The sequence below is a fragment of the Sceloporus undulatus genome, chromosome 3 (genome assembly GCF_019175285.1).
Source record: "Sceloporus undulatus isolate JIND9_A2432 ecotype Alabama chromosome 3, SceUnd_v1.1, whole genome shotgun sequence".
Taxonomy (NCBI): Eukaryota; Metazoa; Chordata; class Lepidosauria; order Squamata; family Phrynosomatidae; genus Sceloporus; species Sceloporus undulatus.
The window spans coordinates 6,091,495-6,114,289 of NC_056524.1; the positions used below are offsets into that span (position 1 = coordinate 6,091,495).

At 42.1% G+C, this 22,795-nt stretch overlaps 1 protein-coding gene across 1 annotated transcript in view; it reads left to right on the forward strand.

Annotated features, from left to right (window-relative positions):
- Positions 1 to 22,795, forward strand: part of DGAT2 (diacylglycerol O-acyltransferase 2) — a 58,185-nt gene that overhangs the window by 9,132 nt on the left and 26,258 nt on the right. The window contains exons 2-3 of the mRNA XM_042457726.1: positions 16,594 to 16,713; positions 22,628 to 22,735. Coding sequence (XP_042313660.1) covers positions 16,594 to 16,713; positions 22,628 to 22,735 — 228 coding nt within the window. The remainder of the gene's footprint in view (positions 1 to 16,593; positions 16,714 to 22,627; positions 22,736 to 22,795) is intronic.

The following is a 22,795-nucleotide window of genomic DNA, read 5'->3' on the forward strand; positions in this document are numbered from 1 at the left end:
CCTTGGAGGTCTTTAAACAGAGGCTGGATGGCAATCTGTCGGGATGCTTTGATTGGAGTTCCTGCATGGCAGAATGGGGTGGACTGGATCAGGGCCTTGGGGTCTCTTCCAATCTATGATCCCATGAGATACCAAGGGCCCTGGAGTTCAACATGACATGTAAAAGATTCTCACAAGATGGAGTGACCCAGAGCTGTTGAACAGTTGGCCCATGCTGGTTGGTAGGAGAGTCTGGAAATTATCACCCCAATTAACTTTTCAAAGCTCTGAGCTAAACATTGCCAACATCGACTGGTTGCCCTATTGTGCAAGGTTGAGGATTTGGCTGAGTGGAACCATTTATGTGCTTCCTGCAAGCCTCTGCAACTTCTCTTTCCTGGAAAGTTTAATCCTCACTTTCTTTCATCCAAGGGATCTTTGACACCATTTCACCCTTCTACGCACCTCTCCCTGTCCTGGTCTGTGCCCATAGACAAAGCATCAACTGGAATCTATGGGACAGGAATCTTATGTCATTCGTCAGTTTGGAATGCACCATCATGTTTGGTTTCGACAAAAAAAACAATCCAGAGCTCTGGACTTGTGACTTGAAGGTGGTTCAGACTGCCATGTGCGAATGTGGTGCATCACAGCAACTTAAAGTCATGGAGCTTTCTTAGCAATAGCTGGAGTATCTTAAGGAGTCGGAAACAAGGAGCTTTCTGTTAAGCGCCATGAACTGTCGCTCTTTGCGGCTCCTTGTGATGTCTTTTTCTACCCTTACATGTGGCACATTTGGGGAAAACCAATTCAGCTTGCTTTGCCCAGAGCCCATAAATTGTCCTTCATTCTGAGCTATGGAGAAAGAAAAAACTGATGTTCCATTATCCCCCTGCCCTCTGCACTGGAACATCTTAAAGATTAAGTTTTAAAAATAGGCCTTATCCAGGGCAGGGGGACTTAATGGCTAAGACTTTCCTTTACTGTGGCATTTTTTATAAAAGCGGTCTCCTATAAAAGCAGAGAGCAGTTGTTCTTTGCCTCCAAAGGCTGGGGATGGTGTGCATCTCCTTTCCCTTTATTTGAATAAATTTATATCCACCATGTATGTAAGATCTTAGGATACTGGGCAACAAAATCAGTTTAAAATAGTGGGGGTGGGTGGGTAATAAATGGGCTTAAATGCATATCAGACAATGTGACAATCTAAAGCAAGGTGGTTTATAGGTCACTTAAAGCTATGTTTTGAGGCCCAGTGTGGCGTAGTGGTTGAGTGCTGGACTACAGTTCTGGAGACTTGGTTTGATTCCCACATTGGCCATGAAAACCCCACTGGGTGACTTTGGGCAAATCACACTCCTGGAGCCTCAGGGCAAGGCAATGGCAAACATCCTCTGAACAAACCTTGCCAAGAAATCCTGATGATAAGTTTGCCTTAGGATCCCCATAAGTTGGAAATGACTTAAGGAACAAACAACAACAAACTATGTTTATATGTATACTTGCATAAAAGCAATTAGGTCACAAAAGTTCTGTTTGTATTTTGGACCAGAAGATACCCTTGTTGGTGTCAATTGCCTCCAGTGGGTGGTTCCACATTTGGGGTGCCACATGGAGAAGGCATTGGAGGACCTTGCAGTAAGTGGGTCAGTCTCTTTGAGTAGGCAAGATGCTTAGCAGCTGAGTGGACCGCTTCCTGCCCTGCTAATACAGGTTGAGTCCTTTACCTGGAATCCAAAATCTGAAATATTCAAAATAGTCAACAGAGGTAGCTGAGATAGTGACACCTTTGCTTTTTATGGTTCTGTGTACAAGGTGTTTGAGCAATCCTGTACCTTTATACAGCAAGTAGTATTTGTGGGTGCATTAAACCTGAAAAGATATAGTTGGCCCTTCTTATACCACAACTTTTTATACACATGGATTTTTTATACCTGGATTCAAGCATACACAGTTTGAAAAATGTTCAAAAAAAGTATAATTTTCAAATAACAAACCTTGATTTTCCATTTTTTTTTATCAGGGACACCATTTTGCTATGTCATTAATTTAATGGGACTTCAGCATACATGGATTTTGTTATGCACGGGGATCTAAGAGCAAACCCCAGCGTATAACACAGGGTCCACTGTACAACTCTTGCACATGTGCTACAGATAATTATTGCATCATTACATATTGGCTTTGTACATGAATCCTTTTCCAGTCATGGGCCAAGGGTTATGGCTGTGTTACTGAAAGCATAAAACATGGGACCATCTGTTTGTGCAGAATTGAGAACTACATGGATGCACTAGAAAGTTCATCTTCCATATAACACAAGACATTTGGTTTTGTGCACAAAGTATAACAATAGTGAAAAAATTACCCTCAGGCTATGTAATGAAGTGTATTTGAAATATAAATGAATTTATATTTGGACTTGAGTCCCATCTCCAAAATACTCATGATGTGATAATCTCATTATCCCACAATAAAAAAACAACTCCAAAATCCAAAAAAAATGGTTCCATACATTTTGGATAAGGGTTTCTGTGGTTCTCAGAGGGAGCTTTCGGGCCGGACTGGCTGATGTTGTGGGCCTGTAGACTTACTTCTTCTCTTGCAGACTTTAAGTTGCCCCTGGGCAAATGACGACTTTGAAGATCTGTGCTTAGCAATACTTGTAAAAAAACCCCGAACAGCCCAAAACACAGGTGGTTTTCTACCAATTGATAATGAAATAGAGGGCTTTTGGCATCAGGGCAGACTATTTTGGTGGTGGTATGAATCACACATGGCGTAGTGGTTTGAACGGACTATAACTCCTGAGACCAGGTTCGAATCTCTGCTGGCCATCAAAACCCCTGAGTGACCTTGTGCAAGTCACACTGGACTTCAGAGGATGGCAGTGGCAACCGCCCCTAAAGAAACTTTCCAAGAAAACACTGTGATAGGTTCATCGTAGGGTTGTCATATGTCTGCAACAATTTCAACAGCACCAAAAAATTACATCCACTCTGATTTTAGAACTTGCCCATGGTGGTTGAAGGATAATTTCAGCAGCATGGATAGCTTTTCAAAGTCTGGATGAAAAGTTTTGTCATTGCTCATCTTGCAGTCACTATCACCTTGGGATGGGTGTCCTTTTTTAACTCCTGTTTTGAACTCAACTTTAAATTAATGCAAAGTTTTTTCCTTGGTTGTTATATACACACTTGCATAATGACTCTTACATGAACCCTTAGTATTATAGAATAGCATGCCATTCACTTCTGTAAATGAGTACAATCCGCCCCCCCCCCCCATATCCATGGAAGTTTTTATCCACAGATTCAGCATCCATGACTTGAAATATTCCAAACAAATAAATTCCAAAAGCAAACCTTGAATCTGTCTTTACAGAAGGGCTACCAGCCATCGTATTTAATAGACTTGAGCATGCATCACGATTTTGGTATCAATGGGGGGTCCTGGAGCCAACCACAGCGGATACCAAGGGCCACTGTAATGTTCTTTTAAAGTTCTTCCCCCTCCTTACACAATGTATTACATCTACAGGTAGGACATAGAAGACAGTGCCTCCAGCAGACATTGACCCTTGGGCAAACATGTATATGCATTCAAACAAGTGAGCCCATGTTGCAATCAGAATGGTGGCAGCTGGGCAGAGGTTTACTAACCACTGTGAGAACTGATCTGGGAAAGGGGTTTCAGAGTGATGCAATTTCTCCTAAGTGTTTACATGAGCAGGAGGAAGTCCTCAGGATAGGGTTGGAGGCCATCCTGGGCATTTTGCACCCACTGCTGATGCTTCTTTGCTTGTCTGCAAAGAAGCATTGAGGAACAATAAAACTTGGAACTGATGTCAATATTTGCTTTTCAGAACCAGAAGTGTTTACAGGCCCTAAGCGGTGCAATACTTGGAGTGGCAAAGCATGTATGATAGGATGTGGCCGGCGGCCCAGCTATCCTCGCGACAGCTGGGAGATGAGAGGGCCTTGTTTCCCTGACTAGCCAAACTCATTTTGCATTAGGGTTGCTGCCTAGTTCTCCACAAGGGTGAGCTCCCTGCGTGTCTTCAGAGGCGTTTGACTCCAATGCCTAACATCCTTTCTATGGCTGTGTGAGTAAGAGCTGATGAGAGTTGTGCCCAGTATGTTCTGCATGATGCAACATGGGCAAAATTGATGCATTATTTAGTCTACGGCAGGGCTGCATAAGGCCCAGCTTGTTGTAGTAGTTGGAATATTTAAATAAGACCCTGCAAGACCAGGGTTTGAATCCACACTCAGCCATGAAAAACCAATTGTGAAAACCCAGTTTCTTCTGCACGCATGAGGCTGAGGAAGTGGAGTGCTGAGGTCATCCAGGCTGCATCTGCACTGCAGAAATAATGCAGTTCATAGAATCAAGATCGAGAGCTGGAAGAGACCGCAAGGGCCACAGTCCAACCCCTGCCATGCAGAAATCCAGATCAAAGCATCCCTGACAATGGCCCCCAGCCTCTTTTAAGACCTCCAAGGAAGGAGAATCTATCACACGTCCGAGGAGTCATTCCACTGCGAACAGCCCTTACTGTCAGGAAGTTCCTCCTCCAATGTTCAGTGGAATCTCTTTTCCGCAGCTTGCATCCATTGTTCCGGGTCCTGTTCTCGGAGCAGCAGAAAAACAAGCATGCTTCCCTCCCATTTAGACAGCCCTTCAATAGTTAAAACAGGCTATCATATCACCATCAATTAACCTTCTTTTCTCCAGGCAAACAGCCCCAACTCGCAAGTCGTTTTCATCATGGGCAGGTTCCAGACCCTCACCATGTTTGTCGCCCCTTTGACACGCCCATTTCTCAATGTCCCTTCTGAATGGGGCGCCCAGAACTGGACACAACATTCCAGTGGGGCTGACCAGAAGCAGAATACAGGGGCACTATTACATTCTCTTGTCGAGACACTATACAGTGGTACCTCGGATACGAAATACCCCAGTTACCGAATTTTCGGGATACGAAAAATCCCAAGGGAATTTGTTCGGGGTACCATGTTTTTCGGTTACGAAAAACTTTTGGTGCTTTTCGGCTTTTTTCGCACGAATCGCTGTTTTTCCCCTTACGCCTAGGCAATTCGGCTTAGAGGCTTTGGTACGAAGCGCCGCGACTAATTTCGAACCCGAGGCACCACTGTACTTCTATTGATGCAGCCTAAAACTAGCATTGGCCTTTTTAGTGCTGCATCACCTGTTGCTCATGTTCCAACTTGTGGTCCTTGGACTCCTAGATCCCTTTCACACGTAGTTTCATTCAGCCAGGTGTCACCCATCCTATTATCTGTGCATTTTATTTTTCCCCGCCCTAAGTGCAATACCTACATTTCTCCGTGTTGAATTTAATTTGTTAGCTTTGGCCCAGCCTTCTAGTCTATTCTCAGGTCATTTGAATCTTGATCCTGACCTCTGGGTATTAGCTATTCCCCATAATTTGGTAATCATCTGCAAATTGATAATATGCTCCCAATTCTGTCATCCAAGGTCATTGAATAGAGAATGTTGAATAGCACCTGGGCCCAGGACAGAGCCCTGGGGACCCCACTGGTCACTTCTCTCCAGGATGAAAAAGGACCATTTTAGCACCCTTGGGTTCGGCCGTCAACCCAATTACAGATCCAGTAACAGTTCCTTTGTCTAGCCACATTTTACAAGCTTGTTTGCAAGAATGTCATGGGGAACTTTGTCAAAGGCCTTACTCGTGAAATCAAGATATACTATATCCACAGCATTCCCTTCATCTACCAAGCTGGTAATTTATCAAAGAAAGAGATTAGGTTTTCTGGCAGTACTGTTTCCTGAAACCCAGTTGACTTTTTGGTGATGATGGCATCCCTTCAGATGTTCACAGACTCTCGTTTAATGATCTGCTCCAGAACTTTCCTATATGATGTCAGACTAAAAGGACGATAATTGTTGGGATCCTCTTTTTTCCCCTTTTGAAGATGGGGACAACGTTTGCCTCGCCAGTAGGCTGGGATCTCTCCTTTTTCCAGATTTTCAAAGATTATTGCCAATGGCTCCGATATTACATGCCAGTTCTTTTTAATACCCTTGGATGGAGTTCATCTGGTCCCGGAGACTTAATTCATTTAGATTAACAAGGTGTTCCTATACTATCTCTTTACTTATTCTGTGCTGAACCCTATTCTGCCTCTGCTCCATTATCCCAGGTTGAGCACCCTTGCCTTTTCTGAGAAGAAAGAGGCAACAGAACGTGTTGAGTAATTCTGCCTTTTCTCTGTTCAACAGAGCTTTAACTGCCATGACTTCATGCTAGCAATTCTGAGATTTGTATTTTTATGAGACATTTAGTCTTCTTCTCATAGAGCCCTCTGGTGCAAAAGAAAACTACAACTCCCAGGATTCTATCACGTTGATTCTGGCTGTTCAAAAGATGCCAAACTGCATAATTTCTGCAATGTACATACAGCCTTGGGTGACCTTGGGCAACTCCACTCTCAGCCCAGCAAATCTCTGAATGCAGTGTGCACACCCTCAGATAAAGTTGGCTTGAAGGTAGAAAACAAAAAAAGCACAAAGCTAAAACCATACCATTGCAGGGGGCATGCTGTGACGTTTTGCATTTGTGTGTTCTTCCTGCTGCATGAGCAATCTTGCCTAGGCAGGAATGCGAGCTAGAAGGGTTGGCTTGGGAAACAGCCAATTTGTAAGCATCAGGTTGTGTAGCGAGGCACTGCCTAAACTTGTAAGGCAGCAAAACCTGTTGCTATAAGCGAATGCTAATGCCAATATGCTGTATGGAGGATACAGCATACAGTATTGGGAACAATCAGAGGAACGAAGGAATCTTGCATCATTCTAACAATAGCAGCCCCATTTCTGCCCATTTGGGAGCTGTTCAATAAATGAGTGCTAAATAAAATTGGAGAGCCGTATGGTCATGTGGTTTGAGTATTACTAACACATGGGTGACCTTGGGCAAGTCAGTCTTTCATATCGATGAAAGCATGAGCATCTCCATTCTGAACAGAAAACCCCATGATAGGTTTGCTTTAGGGTCAAGTCCCACATAGGTTTGAAAGCAACACAACGACATAAATGAAATGCAAGTCGGTGGTGTGTAGTTACACCCCCACCACACACAACACACACACCCACCCCACACCCGACTTTCAAGACCCTGTTGTGGTTATGGTGACCCCTTGAATTTAGTGGCGTTTTCTTAGGCAAGGGACACCGGGAGGTAGTTTTGATCATTCCTTCCTTTTGAGATGCACTTATGAACAAACATCTCCTTCTCACCTTGTGTTTGCTTTCTCTCTTTTGTGTGTTGCATAGAGTGATGTCCTTTTAGAAACTTAAGAACCCTAGAAATTGGAGAATCAGTTCCTTAAGGGCCGCCTTGCAAAATCTAATGGTCTTTGAACTGTCTAGAAAATGATTTATTGGACATTGAAGTGTGGGAACAAGAAGCTGAAAGTTACACAATCAAGAGTGTTTGAACCTCAATTCGTTCTGTTGCGTAGCGTGAAACATGAGCACTGAATCCTCAGATGTTCTTGATGGCTGTTAGCTATTCTTCTGTGCTTGGATTGGTGATGAATCATGACTTGGACTCCATGTATTCACAAGGCAACTAAAATGGGATGAAGGGTCTTGGAAACCAGCTCTGTGAGGAGAGACAGCAGGGAGCTGTGATGTTTAGCTTTGGAGAATAGAAGGTTAAGAGGGATCTGATAGCCCTGTTTAAAATTATTTGAAGGGATGTCATAATTGAGGAGGGAGCAAGCTTGTTTTCTGCTGCACCAGAAAACAAGACACAGAACATGGATTAAGCCAGGAAAAAGATTCCACCTCAACATTAGGAGAACTTCCTGATAGTAAGGGCTGTTGACAGTGGAACAAACTCCTCATAGTGTAGTGGGTCCTCCTCCTTAGAGGTCTTTAAACAGAAGCTGGGATGTCATTCTGTCGGGGATGCTTTGATTCACTGTGGGATTGGACATGGATGGCACCTTGTGGTCTCTTTCAACTCTATGATTCTAGTTCAGCGGTTCCAAACCTTTGGTCTCCAGATGTTTTGGACTTCAGTTCCCAGAATTCCTGAAGATTGGTCACGGTGTTGTGGTTCTGGGAGTTTAAGACCAAAACTCCTGGAAGACAAAGTTTGGGAATCATCGTCTAGTTGAAACACAGCATCTTAGTGTGGTCAGTGTCTAGGCAGATGTGCCCAAATCGATGGTGAATGGGGTGGCTTTATTGCACACCAGTTTGCATGGGAGTTAATTCTTTAGTCCCATTTCTGGCCTGTAGACTGTTCTCTTCTATTGTCTGCTCTTTTACCTTCTCACTGGGCTTTCTCTTCATTGGTTTACATCTCTCATTCAACCTTTTCCACCTCTTCCCTAATTAATTAAGATTTTCAGAGGCCCTGTTGCAGGACAAGATGCATGAGATGCCCAGAGGCCCACGTGGAAAAAAGATGGCTATCCAGGCCTGACTGCAGCTTCAGCAGAGTTAGCTAGATGGTATGCAGGCTGCAAATAGATTTTAATGAACTGAAATTAAAATGAGTGCATGAAAAATAATAACCTGAGGTGAACACCACATTTTTGTATGGTGCCTCAAGTCCATTTCGGACTATGGTGACCTAAGGGACTCTAGCCTTGGGTTTTCTTGGCAAGATTTGTTCAGAAAAGATCGCCGGCTTTCCCCCCGAAGTCTAAGGCACCACCCAGGGGCTTCAATGGTCAAGCTGGGAATCAAATCCGGGTCTCCCGGAGTTACCAACACTCAAACACCCTATGCAATGCGGCTGTTGTAGACTTGGTCAGTTAATCCAATTTGAGGACACTTTTGTATGTTTTTTAATTTGTATTGGGTTTTTTAAATTTGTAAGCTGCTTTGTGTCCCATAATTGGAAGAAAGTGGAGATAAAAAGAAAAATACAGGGATCCTTGTTATAACGCTGGGGTTTGGTTGCAAGATCCCCCGTGTATAACAAAATCCGTGTATGCTCAAGTCCCATTAAGTATAATGACAAGCAAATGGTGTCCCTAAAAAAAAATGGAACATCAAGGTAAATGTATACTTTTTGGAACATTTTCAAACCATGTATGCTTAAATCCGTGATAACAATCCGTGTATAAGAAGGCCGACTGTACTAAATTTGGAGGATGCCACCTGCTGAGAGTCCCTAACTTTTTTCGGCAAAGGGCAGGTTGCCTGAGAGTGAGGTCTAACCCAAGATCATCAGTGGGTTTCATGGCCAAGCTGGGAATTGAATCCTGATCTTCAGAGCCATAGTCAGCATTCAAACCATTATGCTGTGCTGGCTCAGGGTCCTCCTAATACCATGCTACGTTTTAGGTGTTTGAGTTTGCGACCTTGCGGTATGACAAAGCCAAAGTCTCTCTCTAGATTAGCTGCATTTATATCCCATCTTTCCTCGAATAATTTAGTGTGTCCTCTTCTCTCTCTATTTATCGTCACAACAACCCTGTAAAGAAGATTAGACAGAAAGAGAAAGATGAACGAGGGTTGACCAGTAAGTTTAAAGGCTCAGAATCTGGTTTGACGGAGACTATTTAGCATTAACCTCTGATCAAATTATTCTGTCCATTGTGCAGATCATATATACTGTAATTTTGGTAGCAATCGTGCTCCCTCCCTTAGGGCATTTTTAAATTATTTGTTCCTGGCGTGTCCAGTCTCCCATTCAAAAGGTTCATGAATAGAAGCTCTCCACTATAATCCTGACATTCTGATTGTGTTGAAAGTGATTCCTTTTCTTTTCTTTTAAAAGGAGGGATAAGTACAGATACTGAGTATAGCAACATCACAACAATTTTTATTCTCCTCCTTATCAGTAGAAATTGTTGGTGAAGATGCCACCCAGTTCAGATGCTTGTATAAAACTATACAGCATTGACCAGATTTCTGGGAGATAGGCTTCTGAATGCAACTCTCAAGACTTCCCTTTGGACTGGTGGGCAGTGTTGCCACACAAAACCTTGGGAGGGCATGGGAATATTTGAGAAGTGATTTCGAGGCATATTGCAAGCAAACGCAAATTGCAAAGGAAGCCAAGCATGGAGAGGCTTGTGTTCGGACGGGAGGGAGTTTTCAAAGGGACTTTGGGATTGGTTCAGTCATATCAGTGAGTGCCAGAAGAATGCAATGCCCCTCTGAGTCTGCCATTTCTCTGCAGGGAACAAAAAATACTTGTTTTAGGGTATTATCTCATCATCATCATTAATCTTAGGGGTCATTCAGATGTGTTGGGTTTTTTTGCTGCAACGATGTGAAGAATCTCACTCTCACATTCTGGGTTTGTTATTCACACTGTGGAACCGCATCTTGCAATTTTCGTTGCTCACATGTGCCAGCAGTTGAATAGAGATGGAGTCCACGATTATTTGAAACACGTTCAGAACAGCAGAGTTTTTGGCCTGGTCTTTTGAATCAGTATTCACGCAGCCAAATGATGCTAAGAAACTTGGGGGGAAACCCGTTTTGTGATCAACTGCCTGGATTAAGTGGGGCTTTTATGGCAGCCCCCACCCCAAAATCTAACCAGGTGCATTTCGAAATGGATGTGAACAATGGAGATTCAACCCAGGTCTGAATTCGGCCATAAGTGGAAGGGAAGTAGGGCCATGCACTACAGTACTCCTGAAGATGTCCCTCTGATTTAAAGACCCTCCAAAAAAGTATTATTATTTATATTTTATTTATATTATTATTATATTTTATTATCCTTATTTTAGAAGTGCTGTAAATTACACAGCGGTACATACAATCTTTTAGTTGACGGTTCCCTGCCCTCGGGCTTACAATCTAAAAAACATGACACAGAAGGAGAAGGGAGTGGTGGAGGGAAAGGGTAAGAGGTCCACAGTTCCTCTCTACCTCCAAGGCTGGACCAAGGCAATGGACTGGAGGAGGGCTTGGCTTCATAATGGAAGGTTAATCTTCTTCCAGGAGAGTCCAGCACCCTCAAAGGCAAACCCTTCCAAGTTCAATAGCTCTTGGAGTAAAAACGTTTTCCAAAGGTTTAGGTGGAATCTCTTTTCCTGTACTTTTGAATCCATTGGTTGGGTTTTAGTACCTGGAGCAGCAGAAAAACAAACTTGCTCCATCTTCTACATGCACACATACGGCACATATAAATAAACTTTAATAATAATAATAATATTCTTTGATAATCAAATTAAAAAATTTGTAGGGATGTCACATTGAAGATGGAGCAAGCTTGTTTTCTGCTGCTCCAAGAGTTGGGACACGGAGCAGTGGATGCAAACTACAGGAAAAGAGATCCTGCCTAAATATTAGGAATAACCTTTTTATGCTTATACATGTTGTGAGTAATAAATCTCGCCGAAAGCTTACTGGCTTGCTGTGAACACTGGAAAGTGACAGCATTAAAGGAGGGTTTTGAGGTTATGGAGACGGCTGAAATGGAGACACACCCGGATGATAGAAACAGGGATGAGTTTGTTTATCCATTAACTCCAGCGACGAAAGGCTTAATTTATGTGCTGGAACAACGTCAAGTGGCTGGAAGGTAAAATACAGTTGGTCCCGACCATTGGAGGCTTTGACTTCTGCAGATTTGGTTATTGCAGTTTTGATTAATATGTTCTCACAAGGAATCTCTAGGTCCTCTAGCACAATTCTTTTGGAGGTTGATGATAGAATTGTGCCAAAGAATCTAGAGGTTCCTAAAGAAAACACTTCTCTGAGCATTTATAGGTCTTCCTGCATGATTCTGTGATCAATTTCTGGCAGATGTTGATCCTATAGAGTTGCACTGGAGGACCTGGAAATTAGAGAGGTGTTCTCTTAAGTAAAAAGAACAGTGTTTTTATTTGCAGTTTTTCCACATTCAGAGTGGTCCTTCACCCCTAAGCCCAGTAAAGTTTTTTTTCTTATTCATAAATTTATTAAAGTTTCTGACTTAATTCTACAGTCTTAAAACTTTTTAGCAGTAATCCTCAAGCCCTCATCCAATAATATGAAAGGCAAAGCACTCATCCAAGCATTGATGACAACTCACTTGATCAAAGGTTTATTTTCATCCCACAAATCTCATTATTGTTACAATGATAGTTTTATTTTTTATTTTTTTTAATTAATATATCTTTATTTTACAAAGCTTGCGTTTTTACAAGACATTTTTACAACAGGATAAATAAAAACATATATCAACTTATATCAACAAGCTATAAATCTGTTATATATTAGGCTTACACCTGAAAACTTTCCACAAGAAACTGTATAATTTTATCTTTTAATTACAAATAAAAAAATCTTGACTGGGTTTTCTCATAAAGGTTTTTTTAAACATTTGTCGATTTTAGCAGATTGTTTGTCACTCCTGACCATTCTTCATTCCATTTATCCATATCTTTTTTATTTAAGATTGCTGTTAATCTGTCAAGTTCTTTCATATCAAATATTTTATATTTCCAATCCTCTATAGATGGTACACATGTGGATTTCCATTTTTTTGCTACTAACATTCTAGCTGCTGTTACTCCAGTAAAGTTTTAAATGCTTCCAAGTATAAACATTTTTAAAAGATTTCCATGGAGTGCAGCTTCTCCTGCTTCTATACCTCCAGTCTGTACAGTGGTATATTCGGGTTTTTTATTTTTGTCTCTCTCTTCAAGGCTATAGAGCGGTGATGGCGAACCTATGGCACGCATGCCAGAGGTGGCACTCAGAGCCCTCTCTGTGGGCACATGTGCCATAGCCCCAGCACAGAGTTTGTTACTAGAAAGCCAGAGGGGACGCGGCACTTTGCAGTAAATAAGTGGGGTTTGGGTTGCAGTTTGGGCACTCGGCCTCTAAAAGGTTTACCATCACTGCTATAGAGAGAGACTTTTGTGTCGGAACTTGTTGAAATGACTTTGGGGCAATGATACGTTCGAACAGAGTTTTAGACCAGAAGTGGGGCATGCAATTCTCCCCCAAATCCTTTTGCAGGCAGGATGTTAGAGAGTGCATCTACACTGTAGAAATAATGCGGTTTGGCACCAGTTTTTTAACTGTTGTTGTTATGCTATGGAATCCTGGGAGTTGTAGTTTTACAAGGTCTTTAGCCATCCCTGCTTGAGTGCTGGTGCCTCATAGTACTACACATCACAGGACTCAGTAGTATGGAACCACAGCAGTTAAAGTGGTATCAAACTGCATTATGTCTACAGTCTAGATGCACCCAGAGTCATAGGATTGTCAAGCTAGAAGGGACCCCAATGGTCATCTTGTCTGACCCCCTGCCGGTGTAGGAATCCATTGGTGAAACACTTTTGACAGATAGCCATCCAGCCTCTTTTTAACAACTTCCAACCGAGGAGAGCTGAATAAAATTGTAAAGAGGCAGGATCCGAGGAGCTTTTACTATCAGGACGTTCTTCCAAATGTGCTCTCTGAATCTCCTTTCTTGTCAGATGAATCCATCAATCCATGTCCTAGTCTCTGGAGCATCAGAAAGCAAGCTCAGTCCACTTTCTACATGGCAGCCCTTCCGATATTTAAAGACTTCATATTGTGAAGTTGAAGGCTTTCACAGCCGGAATCCATACTTTTTTTGTGGGGTTTTGGGGTTATGTGGCTGTGTTCTGGAAGAAGTTAATCCTGATGTTTCATCAGCATCTGTGGCTGGCATCTTCAGATTGCCTCTTGGTCCTCATTCATATCGCTTCTTAGTCCTTCTTTTTCCAGGTTAAATGCAGTCACCATAAGACAGAGGAGAAGGAGCAGAGTTCTTTCAGGGTGCATCTACACTGTAGAAATAATATGGCACCACTTGACATGCTGTAGCTCCATCGCCTGGACACCTGGGATGTAGCTTTGCAAGATCTTTATCCCTCCCTGCCAAAAAGGACCTGAATGTTTGGGATCTATTGATGGGTAACTCTTCCAGCATCCCCAAACAGCAAATGCTCCTGGATATAACCCAGAGCAATGCATTGTCTCTTTGCGCTTTCCATAATGCATCGATGGTAGCATTGATCTGGGAATGGCCCACCAAAAATGAACCTCTGAGCCCTGGAACACATCGATGCCTGGGGTATACTTTATCCTCCAGCCCTTTGGGAAACTTAGAGTTTCTTTAGTGTCCAAGGGATATCAGGTGGAACAGACCAGAGTTTTTAAACCGAAAGTTTTAAAGAACCTCCTGGGGTTGCTGTACTGTTTCAAAGTACAGATGTTACGGGTTTTAAGTGCTTTTATCTTTTTAAAATTGTATTCTTTTTTTTCTTTAACAAGTGATCACTTTTAACGTTGTAATAGTTTAATTCTGTTTGAATGGGCACAAATGCAGGTTTTTAATGGTACTGCGCTTTGAAATTGTAAGTTGTTTTGAGTTCCCAGTTTTGAGGGGAAAGCAAAATATAATAATAATACTGTAATAATAATACTGCAAGTTGAGACAGTGTGAGATGTTGACTCACTTTGAGCCCCTAACCCACACTTCAAACCCAAACCCACAGTTTTTTTTGGGGGGGGGGGTAAAAATCACTCAAAGCCTCCAGACCTGTGAAGATGTGCAAAAACACTCCCACCGATCCCCCCAGTAATCTTTCCCACTCCTAAATCCCTCCATTTTCATTTTGGGTTCTTCCCAAAATGGTGACTGAAAGTAGCAAAAACCTTGATTCTGGTTGCCATTTTGGGAAGGACACAGCTGAAAGCAGAAGTAGTTTAGCATGCTTTTGGGATAAAACTTTTTTTTGGGGGGGGGGTGGATTGCCCTCCAGTCCCTATAATAGTTTGCTCTTGACTTGCTGGTTGTTGACCCTTGCATCCAAAAGCATCCGTCACAAACTTTTGCTGTATTTGTCTTAACACCAGAAGAGAAACTCCAGTTTTTCAAGTTGCTTGGAATTTCTGGCGCCTTTGGGAGCTGTCAATGTGTAACTCTCCCTCTGCTTGTAAACATGAACCATGGGTTGTTTTTGTTTTTTTCTTTTAAAAAATTGATCATTATTCTGTGTCAGAGTCCATCATCTTGCAAGGTCAGATTGGCAGTGCATCTTCTCTTAAACCAAAGAAATTAAAATAGGTTGGCTGGGATCTCTTTCTGTTTTGCTGATGTGCTCAAAACTGGCACCATCTCAAAGGTTACTGACTTTGCTTTGTCCAGAGCTGACCTCCTTGGTCTGCATGGATGAGGGATTTAATTTGGACCGCTTGCAAATAATTAATTTCTTGGTCAAGAAGTTGCTTGACTTTTCGTTTTATAATCCCAGGGCAACTGCAGCCATATTTGTGCGGGGTTTGATTTAGGGCTTCCAATTTCAGGATGCCACATGGAATCTCCTGTTTTTGTAGCTCACTTTCAGACAATAGGTATGGGTTCAAATTCTCTGGTTTATCACTCTGGGTAATAGATAGGGTTGCAAGTTCAAAATCATCCCAAACCCCAAGGTTTCTGTGTTAAAACCTAAGATCAAGGGATGGTTCTTCCTGAGGCCATCAACATCAACCACGGTTGCTCATGGCTTGTCATTCAAATGCACACACACATTTTTTTTCTGCTTGGAAATCAAGATAAAAATCTCAATTAAGTGACTGTTCCCAGATCAAAGTGAAATGAGGGAATTATTTCTTCTCACTTAATTTAAGGAGGAGGATAAAGGACATTTAATCTTGCTTTCTTGATTCTGTCCAGAAGGTAGATGTGGAACAGAGTGGAGGGTGAGCCCTGGCACAGAAGTCTCAAAGCCTAGAATGATCCTGAGCTGCTAGCCCCATCTGCCTTGTTCACAACAAAAGTGGCATTTGGGGTGGGCAGGAACAGCTTCCTTGAGTGAAAGATTCCATGTGCATTTGGAGGTTGAAAATTCAGGTTGGAGTCTGTTGATCCACAAGAGAAGGGGAGCAGTCAAGGGGGTTACAAGTCTGGTGACCCAAGACCTTTGAGGGATGGTTGAGGGAGCTAGGTATGCTTAGCTTGGAGAAGCAAAATAGCTGAAAGGGGGTCATGTAGACCAGAGCTACTCAAAGTTGTTGTCCCTGGACTGGTGCCAATCTACAATCCAACAGCTGCCAATATGTGGATAGGAGGGATGTACAGTGGTACCTTGGTATCTGTTGGGGTTTGGTTCCGAGACCCCCCACAGATACCAAAATCTGTGGATGCTCAACTCCCATTATATACAGTCATGAAATAACATGGCATCCCTTACGTAAAGTGGCAAAATCAAGCTTGGCTTTTTGGAACACCTTTTTGCATATTTTCAAGCTGTTGATGCTGGAATTTGTTGATGCCGAATCCGTGGATCTGGAGGGCTGACTGTAGTTATTCACTAATTTTCTTCTCAAAGGCAGCAGTGAGTTGTTTTACCAGTTTCCTTCCCCCTGTGAGAAAGTTTAGCCCAAGGCAGCTAAACTCATACAAAATGTGAAGATTAAAATAATCTAAAACATTTGGACTGATCTAGCTTCTGCTAAATTTCTCTGCATGAAAGGCCAGGGAGTGAATATAGGTCTATGGTTTGTATGTTAACTCCTGAGTGCAAAAGGTAGACTGTAGCTTGCTGCAGGATCTTCATGATATTCAGCAGATGCTTTTTCAGTGGGTGCTAGTAAGTAAATGTAATCTTTGCTTTCTGTCTCCAGGTACAGGATCCAGCATCCTCTCTGCTCTTCAAGATCTATCTTGGCTGTCCAAGTCCAAAGTAGAGAAGCAACTGCAGGTCATCTCAGTGCTGCAATGGGTGCTGAGTTTCCTCATCATGGGTAAGGGAGACATTTCTGCCTGGAATGCTTGAGGCTCTGAGGCTGGTACAGGTTAAGTCACCTTTGTCTGAAATTGTCCATGTGGGTGGCAGAGATAGGGGCACTTTTGCTTTCTGATGGTTCAGTGTACACAAACGTTGTTTGATGCCCAGAATTATTAAAAAGATTATGTATAAAATTATGTTTGGGCTATGTGTATACCAATGGTGTCACTAGGGGGTTACATGGGGTTCAGACCACACCAGGTGACACCCCTGCTCCCTAAACATCTGTATTTGGGCATTTGCTTGTATTCCCTTAAAAAGCTGAAAAGATGGGTTGAGTGGTGTGAGAATCAGTGGGAGGAGTAAAAGAGAGGCCCCATGTTAGTTTAAATTAAAATTTCAAATTTCAAAATTCTTTTTAAAAAAATAAATTAAGACTTATTTTTTAAAAACTTTAAACACATTTTACCCAAATTTCACTTTAACCACACAAAACTATATATATATGTGTAAATCCATTTATTTTGTGTGTATGATACTGTAATTTAATGGTATCATGTTAATTTTGCTCTATTGCCATTACATTCAGTGATATATGGGAATTATAATTTATGGGTTGCGTTAGTACAAAAAATATGGGTTCTGTATGGTGTGTATGGGAGGAGGTGACACCATGAGTTACTGCCTTGGGTGACACCAACCCTTGTCACCGGTGTATAAAGTGTATATGAAACATAAATGAATTTTATGTTCAGATTTGGATCCCATTCAAAATCTGGAAAAGAAATCTAAAATCCAAAATGCTTCTGGTCCCAGGCATTTTGGATTAGGGAGACTCATCCTGTAGGACTGATTCAAGCTGTTTTTGTATCTGCCCATTGTCTGGCCGCATATTCCAGATGGGCTCAGTAAACCTTGGCTGGCTGTAGTAGCCCAGCCAAAATGTGTAACTGCCAGGATTTTGACCTTTGAGTGCAATCCTGTACACCCCCCCCCCCCCCCCGGTAAACTGTGTTTGAAGAGCCTTGGTTCCAAGTAAGAACATAAGGGATGTGTTGAATCCGACCAAAATTACTTCTTTTCTTCTAAGAGGAAGTAATGAGTAGTTTGAGCATTTTTTTCTTGCTTAGGTAGTCCTTCAAAATAGCACAGCATCCAAAGATTATTTGCAATTTGGATTTGTTTTGTGCAAAATTACCACATGCAAAATTGTCACTTCCAGCTCTGGAAAAACAATTCCCACAATTTTTTCTGTGCAAAGAAGGGCATTCTTCATGAAAAAGCAAAGATGTCTTCATACCTTCTGCCATTTTTAAAATCTCATATTTTACAGTTTGTGGTTGTTGTGTGTCTTCAGTTTGTTTCCAACTTAGGTGAACCCTACCTTGGGGTTTTCTGGGGCTGAGAGTGTGTGACTTGCCCATGGTCAACCTATGAATTTCCATGGCCAAGTGAGAATTGAACCTGATTTCTATAGTTGTAGTCTATTGTTCAAACCAATATACCACACTGTCTCTCTCTGGCTTACTCAAATTAATCCAGAATTTAGGGGAAAATGTCTTCAAATTGGACTTCAAATGCCAGAGTCCCCCAGGGTCTAAAACAATAATATTACCATTCTCTGGACTGATGTATGCCTGGGATGGAAATCAATCAATCAGTCACATTTATTGGACATGACCATAGAATAGATAATCATAAGCAAGTATAGGTATGGAATAAAAATAATCAACAATGCATTAAAATATCACATTAGTCATGACATTAAAGCCAAATTTAATATTAAAATCTTCTTGAGTTTGATTAACATATGTTCACTGAACAGAGAGAAATGTAGGATATTACACTTTGGCAGTAAAAATGAAATGCATAGTTATAGAATGGGGGATGCCTGGCTTGACAGCAGAACATGTGAAAGCGATCTAGGAGTCCTAGTAGACCACAGGTTGAACACAAGTCAACAGTGAGATGTGGCAGCTAAAAAAGCCAATGCAGTTCAAGGCTGAATCATGAGGAGTGTAGTGTCCAGACCAAGGGAAATAATAGCGCCCCTCTATTCTGCTTTGGTTGGACCTCACCTGGAATATGGTGCCCAGTTCTGGTCACTACAATTCAAAAAGGATGTTGACAAGGTGGAGCATGACCAGGAGAGGGTGACCAAAATGGTAAAAGGTCTGGAAACCATGCCCTATGAGGAGCAGCTTAGGAAGGTGAGTATATGTTTAGCCTGGAGAAGAGACCGTTATGAGATGATATGACAGCCCTGGTTAAGTATTTGAAGGGGTGTCATGTTGAGGATGGAGAAAGGTTGTTTTCTGCTGCTCCAGAGACTAGGATTTTGAAAAGGATATATATTTTGCCTTTTCTCGCCTGTACTGTATTTTAGATTGTCATGTCCTTGGGATGAGTGGGTGAAACGCTTTTGCTTTTCTTCTATTGGACTAGAAACTGCCTAGTAAGCAGATAGTGCTAAATAAATAGTAGGATGTTTTCCCAATGATGGAGGGCAAACATGGGTGTTGCTGACCTAGTATCAGGACTTGAGGTCACCCAGAGGGGCAGATGGGTGGTGGACTCAGCACTGGCAAAGAAGGACATGCTTTTCCCAAACATATGACAGCATTACAGAATTTACTGCCCAAAGATATGGTCATGGTTATGCTGGCTGGGGGAGGATGGGAGTTATAGTCGGGCACGTCTTGGGGGGGGACCTGCTTAGGAGAGAAAGGCTCAGACAGATGCATTTGTAGAGATTCTGTGCATAACTGATTATTTCTTGCATGACAATGTTGCTTTTGTGCAGAAAATAAGTTTTCTGTGCAAAATAATGATGTATCTCTCTCAGCAAAATAATGTTTGAAAAAACAGGTCCCAAAGATCAAATAGGCATGATTGCAAAAGCAGACCTATTTTTGTGCAGCAGGTAGAAGCGTTGCTGAAATTTTGTTCTTGCATGCAAGAAGCAAATGATTGAAGATTCTGGAAAGCCTGGGTACACAGCTCCAAGTGCTTGAGAATATTCAGCAGTCTCACTCCCCCTAACAACAGTTTAAGCTTGTTTTCCCTATGTTTGTTTATTTAATCAGCACTTTATTCAATTTATATTTCACTTTTCTCCCAATGTGCGTGCAAGTGCAGCTTACAGTGTACAGTCAGACCTCCATAGCCATGGATTTTTATTCAAGCATCCATGGTTTCAAAATCCTTTAAAACAAGGTACATTCCAAAAAAGCAAACCTTGGTTTTGCCATTTTATATAATGGACACCATCTTACTGTGCCATTGCTTTTAATGGGACTTGAGTGTCCATGGACTTTGGTATCCATGGGTGGGTGGGTGAGTCATGGAACCAAATCCCAACATATACCAAGGGCATATTGTAATTTAAAACAAAAATAGCTGGATACACACACACACACACACACACACACTCCGGGATTGGAGATAACTCTGCCTCTCAATGCCAGTCTCCAAAGAGGAGCAGTGATGGAAAGCTGTTGCCCTCCTATCCTGCTGGAGGGCATCCCTACCCTTCCATATTGTGAGATACCAAAGGCCCAGAGTACAGTAGATCCCTCTTTGGTCTCATCTGCTTTTGGGCTCTTACAGAGGCAAAGAATGTAGTTATGCCAGTTTGGGACCTGCATTGTTGGCATTATGCTTGCAGTGTTGTGGTTAGAGCCGAGTCTTACGGTTCCCCAAAAGCATTGTGACAACATTGCATCACAGGTTGCACCACAGTCCTGTGCCCATTTACCAAAAGTCCCAGTGTGTTTGATGGGACTTAACCGCAGGTAAGTGCAATAGGATGATTGACCTGCCATGGTTCTATTAATGCTGTAATCTCTAGATGCTGTTTTAGTGCAGTGCTTACTGCGGAAATTATTCTGGGGCTTTGGAGAAAATCTCCATAGCAACTGAAATGGTTTTGGAAAGCCCAAAGCAAAGCTGGCTACGTAAGATGGCAATATCCCATTCGGTTGCCTACAGTTGGTTATTATCCAATTCTAATATGGACTTGGAAGCTGCAGGTGTGTTTTGATGCAAAGTTATTGTCCTGTTAAAGCAGTCCTGCTAGCTTGACCGTTGCCAGTTACTGCCAGGCGGTGCCAGCTTGGATCTGGTAAAAAGCATGAACTTTCCTTGCCACAGAGACCCACCTGGCCACCATAGCCTCCTTTGCATAACTGGGAGGAAGGATTGGGATTGTGTCCACTGGCCTTGCTTATCTCCACTAGCATTTATTTATTTTATTTGTTTGCCACCTTTCTCCCAAAAGGGATCCAAGGTGGCTCACAGACAAAAAAAAACAAGTGAAAACATCACAATAAAATTCAAAACAATTAAAATCACCTAAAAACATTATAAAATTATATTAAAAATATGCAAAAGGTAATTCACAGATGGAACCTGAAATGCATCTGGCCATAGCCAAGCAACACCAAAGTGCAAATGCAAACGTTATTATGATGGCATGTACCTTCCTTATATATCATTACACTTCAGGTAAGATAGGCCTTAAAGAGCCGGTGTGGTGTAGCAATTTGAGTGTTGGACTACTACTCTGGAAATCAGGGTTCGATTCCCAGCTCAGCCATGAAACCCACTGGTTCACCTTGGGCAAGTTACACGCTCTCAGTCTCAAGGGGAGGCAATGGCAAACCACCTCTGAACCAATCTTGCCAAGTAAACCCCATGATAGGTTCACCTTGGGGATGCCATAAGTTTGAAACAACTTGAAGGTAGACCTTAGATTTTTTTGAGCCAAAGATGCAGCATGATGTGACAGCAGGTGTATCAAAAGACTGTCACCTTGTCTTCTGGAAAAAAAGGTTTCATAGTAGTGCAAAGTGATGTGTTAGAGATGTGTTTACTGTCTTTTCCTATGAGTTGTGTCATCTCATGCTATGTCCAAAGTTGCTTCCAGTAGAGTATTCCCCATGCCCAAAAATAAACACAAAAACTGGAGATCTGTAGCAGAATGACTGCTATTACTCTATTGCTGTTTCTACTGATAATAAAGCAAGCGCATGCATGAAAAGAAAGTGGATTTGTGGTACAAAGTGGTTGGTTGTAAAAACATATAAAAAGAGCCCAAATCCCAGTTTTGTGTGTTTGATGAATGACGTATGCAAAAGCAAACTTTTGGAACAGCTTGTTGAGCTAGAGGAGGAAAAAATTCAGAGACGTAGCTTGTGTTACTGTGGAATATATGTAATGCAAATGGATATTGCTGGGCTCGTAATTTGGGTCCTTTCAATAAACTTTCCCTCCTTTGCGCAAAGAGATCTTGTAGCACCTTTGAGACTGCAGCATGAACTTCCATAGACTTAGGTCTACTTCGTCAGATGCATGGAGGGAAACATCACTCCATCCATCTTTCTTCCTGTCTTTGTTGACTATAGTTAAAACTGGTCACCTGATTACCATACCCACAAGTTTTACATATCTATGGCTATTCATACAGTCTGAATCTAAATGTCTTTCCTAGGCACCAGTTCACTCCATGTGTTTGAGGAAGTAGACGTAAGACTACAAAAGCTTTTGCTACACCTTCTTTTGCACAGTTGGTCTCAAAGGTGCTGCAAGATCCCTTTGCATAGAGGAAGGAAATTTTATTGAAAGGACCTGAATTTTGAGACTAGCAAGACACCAGGGCTGTTTCTGGGTGAGAATACTCAGGGTAGCTTCGAAGGGAGCATTCCTTGGCTGGAGTTGTGTGGAAGGCTTAGAGCTGATGTGATGTCACTTAAGCTGTAAACAACAAAATCCGATTTAGATTGGGAGGATGGGAAAGCCTTAGAAGCATGGACAGGTTCAAAAGGCAAATGCATGTGTGTCTCTGTGTGTGTGTATTTGTATGCCAGAACAAATCCCTTCTTAACAAAATGAGTTAATTCATCTTCTTTCCCTTTCTTCTACCCTTCCAGGCGTGGCTTGCACCGTTATCCTCATGTACATTCTGTGCACAGACTGCTGGGTGATTGCTGCTGTGTATTTGGTGTGGTTGGTGTTTGACTGGAACACTCCCAAAAAAGGTAAGATGGGTTGAAAATTCTTAATTTGGAACCTTCCAGGTGCGTCAGATTACAAGTCTT